General features: G+C 40.4%; 1 protein-coding gene across 1 annotated transcript; it reads left to right on the top strand.

The window, feature by feature from the left end:
- Positions 1-1,377: 1,377 nt before the first annotated feature.
- On the top strand, positions 1,378-10,110 carry LOC115834101 (puromycin-sensitive aminopeptidase-like). The gene is made up of 5 exons (XM_030808868.1): positions 1,378-1,428; positions 5,747-5,854; positions 6,404-6,559; positions 7,136-7,183; positions 9,160-10,110. Exons 1-5 carry the CDS (start codon positions 1,420-1,422, stop codon positions 9,310-9,312), a joined length of 474 nt encoding a protein of 157 aa, XP_030664728.1. The 5' UTR covers positions 1,378-1,419; the 3' UTR covers positions 9,313-10,110.
- Positions 10,111-10,689: the final 579 nt, after the last annotated feature.

Here is a 10,689-nt window from a genome sequence, read left to right as displayed (position 1 = left end):
TATTTTATAAGACTATAAAGTGAAAACTATGAATTCTCACCCACCCCCAGGTCTTACGCTCCAGAGATGACTAACACTAGCAGTTGGCTGTGTATATTCTTCCAGGAAAATGATTACCCTGATACATTTTTTTGAACATAAGAATGACTATATTTATATTCGTCTTATTCTAAGTAATGTATCTTGGATTTTCATATCGTCACTTGTTGTAATGTGTATGGAGGTTAGGTAGGAATAAGGAGTGATATTTCTTTTCTTTTTTTTTTGAGATTCTGTCTCATTAAAAAAAAAAAAAAAAAGGCTAGAGTGCAGTTGTGCAATCTTGGCTCGCTGCAAGCTCCGCCTCCCGGGTTCATGCCATTCTCCTGCCTCAGCCTCCTGAGGAGCTGGCACTATGGGTGCTCATCACCATGCCCGGCTAATTTTTTGTATTTTTAGTAGAGACGGGATTTCACCGTGTTAGCCACTCAATCTCCTGACCTCGTGATCTGCCCACCTTGGCCTCTCTCAAAGTGCTGGGATTACAGGCGCTGCCACCACACCCAGCTAATTTTTGTATTTTCATTACAGATGAGGTTTCGCCATGTTGGCCAGGCTGGTCTCGAACTCCTGACCTCAGGTGACCCACCTGCCTTGGCCTCCCAAAGTGCTGGGATTACAGGCGTGAGCTACCATGCCCAGCCTGGTACTTTTTTTAATAGCCAAAACTGACCTAAGAACTGACCCACAAACCACGTCTACCTCTATTTTAATATATACTATTTAAGTGGTTTATAGTCATCTTCTTACTTGTTTAAAGTTTCTCAGTCAGTGTTGCAGTGCTGAAAGGTGATTAGCTGTGCACATTCCCCTGAAAGCTGCTGTGCTCTGCTGGTACAACATGCCGTTTACCTTTGTGGTTGCTCACAGGCACTGCTAGCTCCTTAACTACAGTTTGTAATATCCACATTTATAATATTTACTTTTTTTTTTTTTTTGAGATGGAGTCTCACTCTGTTACCTAGGCTGGAGTGCAGTGGTGTGATCTCGGCTCACTGTAGCCCCCGCCTCCTGGGTTCAAGCAGTTCTCCGTGCCTCGGCCTCCTGAGTAGCTGGGATTACAGGCACCTGCTACCACGCCCAGCTAATTTTTGTATTTTTAGTAGAGACAGGGTTTCGCCATGTTGACCAGGCTGGCCTGGAACTGCTGACCTCCGGTGATCCGCCTGCCTCGGCCTCCCAAAGTGCAGGGATTACAGGCGTGAGTCACCGCAGCCGGCCAACATTTACAATATTGTTTACTTGCTTTCTGTCTTTTCTTAGTATTAGAATACTTGAAACAAGGTACATTTAATCAAATGACTTATTTTTTGTCCCTGTATTCTCTTGTAGGTCTATCTGACTGTTTTGAAGCATGGTGATGGCACTACTTTAGACATTATGTTAAAAGTAAGTATATTTGAGAAGGCTCCCATTTCCTGCTTTTGAGCTTGGATAGACACACAGTACACCTCTAAATGGTTAAAAAAAAAAAAGTCCTAGAAAAGAAAGATGCATATTGTAGACATGCAAGTATTTTAAAACTCTGAGAGAATTATATGTCTATCCATATATGTTATTAGATCAGTATTATCAGTATGATGCCAAAGACGTCTTACTTTTCCCCACCTTTTTTTACTCACTTTATGCATCTGAAATCTTTTTTTTTTGAGACAAGGTCTCACTCTGTCACATAGGCTAAAGTGACATAATCATGGATCACTGCAGCATCAACCTCCCAGGCTCAAGTGATCCTCCTGCGTCAGCCTTCCAAATAGCTGGAATTATAGGAGTGTGATAACCGCACCCAGCTAATTTTTGTGTTTTTTGTAGAGACAAGGTTTCACCATGCCCAGGCTGGTCTCAAACTCCTGGGGTCAAGTGATACACCCACCTCAGCCTCCCAAAGTGCTGGGGTTACAGGCATGAGCTACTGTGCCCAGCTGAAATTTTAACACTGAAATAAATGTTTGTTTTGATTAACAAGTCACTTTCTTTAAATTTTATCTTCAGTGTAAACTTACTTGGGGTTCTGCCCATTTTAAGCAAAACGTTTGTTTCTGTGCTTAGGTTCTGTGCTTAGAAGGTTTGTTTTTGTGCTTAGAAAAGGGATAGACAGATGATGATCAAGTGTCTCAAGCATTTGAGCTATGGCAGGGTCCTTTATTAATAGACAGGAAATTAATTCACCTGCCTTCATAGTCTCTCTAGTTTTCCCAGGGTAATTGGCATATAATTAAGCTCTGACTTAGACAAAATATAGATAAAACTTTCCATGTCCTCATAATGGCAGCAATGTTTGAAATTTTCAATCAGTAGTAGTACTGTGAAGCAAATGCCATCTCCAGTCCCTATTCATACAGTTCCGGTCTATAAGGAAATGGCTTGAGTGCACTGGCTACATTAGAGGTGGAGGTAGCCAAATCTACTTTTTAATCATTAAATAAAATGTGCAAAATGTGCCTAAAAACCCATTTGTTAAAAGATCCACGCTTAGGACAGGAGTGGAATGTGCTCTACTGTCTCTACCTTTCATGGATTAACAACACTCTTCTGACTTCAAGGGAGTTCATGATAATCAGCTTCACTGTAGAAATAGCTCTAATGATCATAATTGCAGATCTAAATTCTGATATTTTGGTTTTAAACAAATCCTCTGAAAAATGATTAGGATGTCTGAAAATAGAAACTTTAAGAAAGTTTCTCAAAATGTACTGCTTTACTCCTGTTGTAATAGGTTTACTTTCTTTTTTTCTTTTTTTTGAGACAGAGTCTTACTCTGTCACCCAGGCTGGAGTGTAGTGGCACGATCTTGGCTCACTGCAACCTCTGCCTCCCGGGTTCACGTGATTCTCCTGCCTCAGCCTCCCAAGTAGCTGGGACTACAGGCACCTGCCACCACACCCAGCTAATTTTTGCATGTTTAGTAGAGACGGGGTTTCACCATATTGGCCAGGCAGGCCTCGAACTCCTGACCTTGTGATCCGCCCGCCTCGGCCTCCCAAAGTGCTGGGATTATAGGCATGTGCCACCATGCCTGGCCTGCTTTCTAAGAATATAAAAGTTATATTTGGGAGAGCTGGGCATGGTGGCATGCACCTGTAGTTCCAGCTTCTCAGGAGGCTGAGGCAGGAGGAGCGCTTGAGCCCAGGAGTTCAAGGCTGCAGTGAGCTATGATTGTGCCACTGCACTCCAGCCTGGGTGACAGAGCAAGACCCTATCTTAAAAAAGACCCTAGAAAAAGTTAAATTTGTGTTTACCTTCCACCTGAACATTAAGGTCCCTTCTCAGTCTTAATATTCTGTGAACCTATATACTATAAATGATATGTATGAAATGGGATATTTGATTTTTTTTCATCTAGTCCATGATGATATGGAAAAAAATAGGGATTCTGAAAATTTCATGGCAGATACATTGACATTTTCATGTCATGGCACTTTTAAGATTTTCCACAAGTATGTGTATTTATTAAGAGTTTGCACTTATTTAACCCAAGGGAGTTCACGATAATCAGCTTCACTATGGAAATAGCTCTAATGAAGGCGGAATCATGGTTCTTCAAGAAGCCATTTGGTAAGAGATGAAGAAGGTTGTCTTATGATGGTAATTTAGGAATAATGTAGCAGGGTTAAAAAACATTAATTCACAGTATATTTGAAATGTGGTGTTAGAGTGCCATCTAGTGGACTAGAATAGCAGGTTCTCTTTGGAGGAAAATGCTTCCTGAAAGCCAGAGGTTCAGACCTTGAATATTGGAGCTGAAAAGGGCCTTAGAAATTATCTGTCCACTCATCTCATTTTACACATGGGGAAACTGAGACCCAGAGGGATGAAGGACTTAGTCAAGATCATACAGCTAGTTAGAGGCAAAACTGGGACTAGAACCCAGATCTCCCAAGGTCCTATCTATTTTACTGCACTGCTGCTCAGAGTCCAAAGGGGTCAGGCATGGTGGTTCATGCCTGTATTCCCAGCCCTTTGGGATTACAAGTGATGGGAGGATCACTTGAGGCCAGGAGTTCGAGACCAGCCTGGGCAACATGGAGAAACTCCGGCTCTACTAAAAATAGAAAAATTAGCTAGGCATGGTTGTAGTGAGCTAACACCATTGCACTCCAGCATGGGCAACAGAGCGAGACTGTATCTCAAAAAAAAAAAAAAAATAGGGAGACCAGCCTGGTCAACATAGCAAGACCCTATCTCTGCTTCTTATAAATTAAAATTGTTTATTGAAAAAAAAAAGTGTCAAAAGGAAGAGGAAACTGAGAGCTTTGATGAGGTCTCCAGACACTCTGGTCACTGTTAAATCTTAAGGGGTAGAAAAGATCAAAAGAGTCTTGGAGACATAGCTCTTATACATTTATAGTTCTAATTTTTAAGAATTACAACGTTTTGTTTCTCATTATGAAAAAAGATTATATATATATATATATATATACTATGGAAGATTTAGAGACTAGAAAAGTATAAAGAGGAAAATAAAACTTACCTATAGTTTAAAAAGCAGGTAGCAAAAACAGCATGTATAACATGCTCTCTTTCCAGATTTGATAATGTACATATAGTAGTAATTTTATTTTTTTCTTTATGCTTCTCTGTCTTTCAGATATTCTGCATTCAGTATGTGCTGCTTTTGCAGTTAAAAAGTGTGAAGATGCATAATCCCACTGATCAGAAGCCATCATTAATTAATACTACCATTTTGATGTATTTCCAGGGGTTCTCCCCCACCCCTTTTTTTTGGAAACACAGTCTTGCTCTGTTGTCCAGACTGGAGTGCAGTGGTACGATACGGGCTCACTGCAACCTCCACCTCAGCCTTCCAAAGTGCTAGGATTGCAGGCGTGAACCACTGCGCCCAGCCATATATATATATATTTTTTAAATTTAGGATCATTCTGCTTCATCTACTTTCTTCACTTAAATACAAGAACATGTTTATGAGATATTTTTAAAATATAACTTTCAATAATGCATTTTTATAAGTAATTACAGTATTCATTTTCAATTTTTCACTATTATAAATTAATTTGATGATTTGGTATAAGATTACTAATGATTAGTTTGTTCTTCTAACACAGAACATTAGCCAGATATCAATAATGTAAAGAATTTGGCTATGATAGATTTTACCTCTTAGATCTTGATGTTAAACTGGTCTGAACTAATGACAGGCTGTTCATCTGGTAGCATTTACATCTAGTGATTTACTTACTGTAACAGCAGATGACAAATTTAGTGCGAAAGCATATTTTTTTTCTTTTTTTTTTTGAGACAGAGTCTCGCTCTCTTGCCCAGGCTGGAGTGCAGTGGCACGATCTCAGCTCACTGCAACCTCCCAGGTTCAAGCGATTCTCCTGCCTCGGCCTCCCAAGTAGCTGGGATTACAGGTGGGCACCACCACACCTGGCTATTTTTTTTTTTTTTTTGTATTTTTAGTAGAAACGGGGTTTCACCATGTTGGCCAGGCTGATCTCGAGCTCTTGACCTCAGGTGATCCATCCGCCTCGGCCTCCCAAAGTGCTGGGATTACAGGTGTAAACCACCGCACCTGGCCCAAAGCACCTTGAAAAGTATTCTCTTTCGTTAATATAATGCCCTGCCATTCTTACCTAGTGAGAATATAGAACTTAAGTTTTACCTTATTGGGGAAGAAAGCATATAATCATATGCAGAACATCCAAGGGAGAGTTAACTATTCCTATCTTTATCTTTTTTCCTGTAGCTTCATAAACAAGCAGATACGCAAGAAGAGAAAAACCGAATCGAAAGAGTCCTTGGCGCTACTCTCTTGCCTGACCTGATTCAAAAAGTCCTCACGTTTGCACTTTCAGTAAGTTACGGTGAAAACTGCATTTAGAAGTGAATCGTTACCCATCTGTGACAAGTGTCTCTGATTCAGCTCTGATCCTCTTGAGCTGCCTTAACCCTAACTAAAGCTTCCTTTTCCAGAGAAACTGGCTTGAGTTTTTGTTACTGACTTCTGTTTTTCTCCCACTAGTGGCGAGAATCATAATAGTTGGGAGAGTAAACAAATTGTCTCTCCAGAATGGAAACTATGAGGACAGGGACTCTTGAAAACTGGGAAACTGGCTTATGCCTTTGCTTACTTTGTGTCTCTTCCTTTCTTAAACCTATAGGCTCCTAAGCAAGTATCTGTTGAGCAGTCTGTCTGAACCTGTCTCAGTACCTCGTTCTCATTTTGGTTGATCTTTAGGTTAAACATTATCTTCTTTGCTGAGAACTGCTGGTTCCAGTTATTCCTAAAACAAGGAATAAGTGTCTTCAGTGTGATTACTTCAGTGTCAACAGTATGTTGCACTTTCTGGTACCAGAATATGTTTTTGATACACTAGACTTTTAGCTCTCTTTGGTTTTTTAGGAAGAGGTACGTCCACAGGACACTGTATCGGTAATTGGTGGAGTAGCTGGAGGCAGCAAGCATGGAAGGAAAGCTGCTTGGAAATTCATAAAGGACAACTGGGAAGAACTTTATAACCGATACCAGGGAGGATTCTTAATATCCAGACTAATAAAGGTATGTGAAAAATTTTGAGTAGCTTGCTAATCATGGATATTATTGAGTGACATCCATGATTCACTACACCCATACATTGTGGTCTTTGCTCTTTAAATGTTTCCTATGGCCAGGCGCAGTGGCTCACGCCTGTAATCCCAGCACTTTGGGAGGCCGAGGTGGGCAGATCACCTGAGGTCGGGAGTTTGAGACTATCCTGGCCAACATGGTGAAACCCTGTCCCTACTAAAAATACAAAAATTAGCTGAGCGTGGTGGTGTGTGCCTGTAATCCCAGCTACTTGGGAGGCTGAGGCAGGAGAATCGCTTGAACCCGGGAGGCAGAGGTTGTAGTGAGCCGAGATGAGGCCATTGCACTCCAGCCTGGGCAACAAGTGTGAAACTCCGTCTCAAAAAAAAAAAAAAGTTTCCTTAAATAGTTACTGGCTTTGTCTAAGGACTTCTCCATCTCCCATCACAAATGCTTTATAACAGACTGAAGTTGGCAGAGAACAGAATGATTTGTTTTTAGGGTAAATGGAAGTTTGTTCCCAGCCTCTTTTAGTTTCACTTACTGTTTAAAACCATTGTTTTGCAGCTATCAGTTGAGGGATTTGCAGTTGATAAAATGGCTGGAGAGGTTAAGGTAAGGAAAATACTGTTTACTCTTCACTTTTCAATCTAGTAAGTAAAAACAATAACCTGGTTGTAATTATAGTATTGGGATAATGTACTGTAGCATCTCTTGTGTTTTTGTTTAGAGAAAGACATCATGCAGGGCTGTAGAGGCCATATTAAGAATTTGCTAAAAATGGCCGGGCATGGTAGCTCACATCTGTAATCTCAGCACTTTGGGAGGCCGAGGCAGGTGGATCACCTGAGGTCAGGAGTTCAAGACCAGCCTGGGCAACATGGTGAAACCCCAAATTAGCTGGACACGGTGGTGCACGCCTCTAATCCCAGCTACTCGGGAGGCTGAGGCAGGAGAATTGCTTGAGCCCAGGAGGTGGAGGTTGCAGTGAGCTGAGATTGTGCCATTGCACTCCAGCCTGGGTGACAGAGCAAGACTCCGTCTCCAAAAAAAAAAAAAAAAATTCCTAAAAATGGAAAGCCTTCGAATGGTTTATAAACAAGGCAGTGCCTTCATCTGATTTGTGTTATAAAAATTTCAGTCTGGCTGCAATGTGGATAATAGTTTGGAATGGGGAAGAGAAGATGTTGGGAAGCTAACTCTCCCAGCAAGAATGATAGAATAGCTTACAGTAGGGTAGTGGCAGTAGTGGAGGAGACGGAGTAATGGAGATTCAGGGGCTTGAATTTGTTAACCATTAGTTCAACAATATTTGATTGGCTTCTCTGTTGTGAGCGTATCTGGGAGAGGAAGAAAAACAAGCCAGGATACTCCCCAGGTTTCTGGTGTGTAAATGTTGGTACTACTTACTGAGATGGAATGGAAAAAGACTTGAGGCCCTGAGAACTGAACCATGATTAGGAGCCTTGGAACAGTAGCAGTTGTCATCTGTGTAAATAAGGTTATTGATTTCTAAAAGGTCTCTGTTTAATCAGATGGATTAGTCATTCTGCCTTTCACACCTGCGGTGACTAAAGGAAAAGCCCTATCATTTTGCCAGCTGGTGTTTAAGAGTTGCTTTGTTTTCTATGAAACCAGGTGTACTCCATTAGAAAAGTTTATTCAACTTTTAATCATTAAGCATTGTGATAAATTATAAACTCAGAAATTGTTTGTTTTACTGTATTAAAAATGTTGGATTCCTGTAATTCCAGCATTTTGGGAGGCTGAGGTGGGAGGATTGCTTGAGCTCAAGAGTTCAAGACCAGTCTGGGCAACATGGTAGGACCCCATCTCTACAAAAAGGAAAAAACAATTAGGCCTGGGAGTGCACGCTTGTGGTCCCAGCTACCCAGGAAGTTAAGGTTGGAGGTTTACTTGAGCCCAGGAGGTTGAGGCTGCAATGAGTCATGTTCGTTTCATTGCACTCTAGCCTGGGCAACAGAGTGAGACCCTGTCTCAAAAAAAAAAAAAAAAAGACCATGGGGTGTTAAATTATTAGGGCACAGCAGCAATTTAAACTTCTTTGTATTATCATCCCTTACAAATTAATCTTTATTTGAAGCAGCCAAAATGTGTTGAATCCTTAAGTACTCTGTGCTAGGTATTTTGTCAAATGTTTATATGGATTGTCTCTTTAATCTTCTGGAGTGAATATTTTCTCATAGTTGAGAAAACTGAGACTTAGAGCAGTTAATTTTCTCACAGTCACAAGCTAGTACATGACCAAGCCTAGATTCAAGTTCCAAGTCTTCAGTCCAAAGACTGTATTTACCACGACACAATTAGCCTAAAAGAAAGGCAGTAGGTTCTGTCTCTTTATTAACTTTTGATTAGTTTGTTAAGCATAGAATATTTAAGGGGAGAATTCCTATATGCAGGTGCAAGGAGTTGCTTGTTTTCTTTTAGCCTGAGGGTGGCAGTGGTAAATTCTCGTGCCTCATGAAGGATTCTGCATCCTTCATATAGACCAGTGGGTATTTTTTCGTAACCTGTAATATTAACTTCTTACTGCTAGTAATGATCCCGCATTCTGGGTTGTTTTATACCAGGCTTTCTTCGAGAGTCACCCAGCTCCTTCAGCTGAGCGTACCATCCAGCAGTGTTGTGAAAATATTCTGCTGAATGCTGCTTGGCTAAAGCGAGATGCCGAGAGCATCCACCAGTACCTCCTTCAGCGGAAGGTCTCACCACCCACAGTGTGAATCCTGAGGTGCCGCCATTGGCGGTTCTGCTGCTTCGCTGCAGGGATAAGGTGGAGCTACCGAACAGCTGATTCGTATGCCAAGAATTTGGAGTCTTCTTTCAAACCAGTGGGGGCTGGACAATGAATGTAGTTAACTGGTTCCTGCTCACACTCCAGAATTAAATTCTATTGAAAAAGGAAAATCTGCAATTCAGCAAAAAATAAATAAAAAATAAAAATGTAAATACGATAGTAATAAAATAGAGCATAACGAAACTGTGAAACTTTCTGAAGCCTTGTCAGTGGTTAAAAGTATTTAACACCCTACTGTTAATGACAGATGTTCTGTTTTTATAACCTACCAAAAGGAAACTAGAGGCTTCTTGGTAAAGAGGATTTTTGTGAAGTGGGTTCTGCAAGCAGCCTATAAGCCAAGGGTGGTGTCCATTTCTGGGAATGGTTAAACACAAAAGGCTGATAGCTGGTATAACATAGTTGGAGTCAGTGCATAATTCCAAGTGGCTTTTTTTTTTGGCACGGGGACTGATCAGGAAGATATATTCCTGTATAACTCAATCTGAACCAAGGATTGTAGTTTAATTTTCCTCCTTGCCTTCCCTTCTGTGTGACCCCTTGGCCAAAAAAAAACAAACAAAAAAACAAAAAACAAAAAACAAAAAAAACAAAACGTACCCTGTTCTGGTTTTTTTCCTCCCTTTAGTTCCACCCCCAACCCCCATTCCCCAGTGTCCTTCTTAGAGATAAATAATAAGGAAACATCTTTCATAGCCACATTAAATAAAGAGAAACTGATATACATTATTTTTTTTTCTTTTTAAAGATGACTTATAAGAACCCTGAAATTCATATAGGTGAGACAATAGAAATAAAAAGATCTTCAGCCAGGCCTTTCTGAAGGAGTTATTCTGCTAAAAATGGTCTTAGTTGTCTGACAAGCCAGGTATTGAACCTCTTCATAACAGTATCACCACTGGCTTCTCCTGGTTCATTTTATGCGTGCGAGAAGTCAGTGGTAACTGCTGCAGGGCTTATACATTAGTGGTAACTGGTTTAAAAACAAAGACTGTAAGCCTGTGTGTGCCACTGTTTGCTTCAACAGTATATCCTACTAACAAGCCTCACCTATTTAATCCAATGAGTTTTAAATCTAAATCTCATTCCCTTCTTCTTTCCCTTTTTCTTTTTTTCTTAAAAAATTTTTTGTTAACAGAAATTCACATTTGGTGTGGCTCAACTATTTCAGAAGGTCATCAGATTGTGAGACTGCTTCCTTGAAACATTTTTGTGCTATTGTTTTAAAAAAATAACAATTAAAAAACAGTTGGCGTTAATAAAAATGTCAGTGTGAAACTGATGTGCTGATTCACTTTATTCT

This window comes from Nomascus leucogenys, unplaced genomic scaffold, assembly GCF_006542625.1.
Source record: "Nomascus leucogenys isolate Asia unplaced genomic scaffold, Asia_NLE_v1 000757F_102708_qpd_obj, whole genome shotgun sequence".
Classification (NCBI taxonomy): domain Eukaryota; kingdom Metazoa; phylum Chordata; class Mammalia; order Primates; family Hylobatidae; genus Nomascus; species Nomascus leucogenys.
Note: the sequence above shows the minus strand (reverse complement) of the source record. Positions and strands in the feature narration are given on the sequence as shown.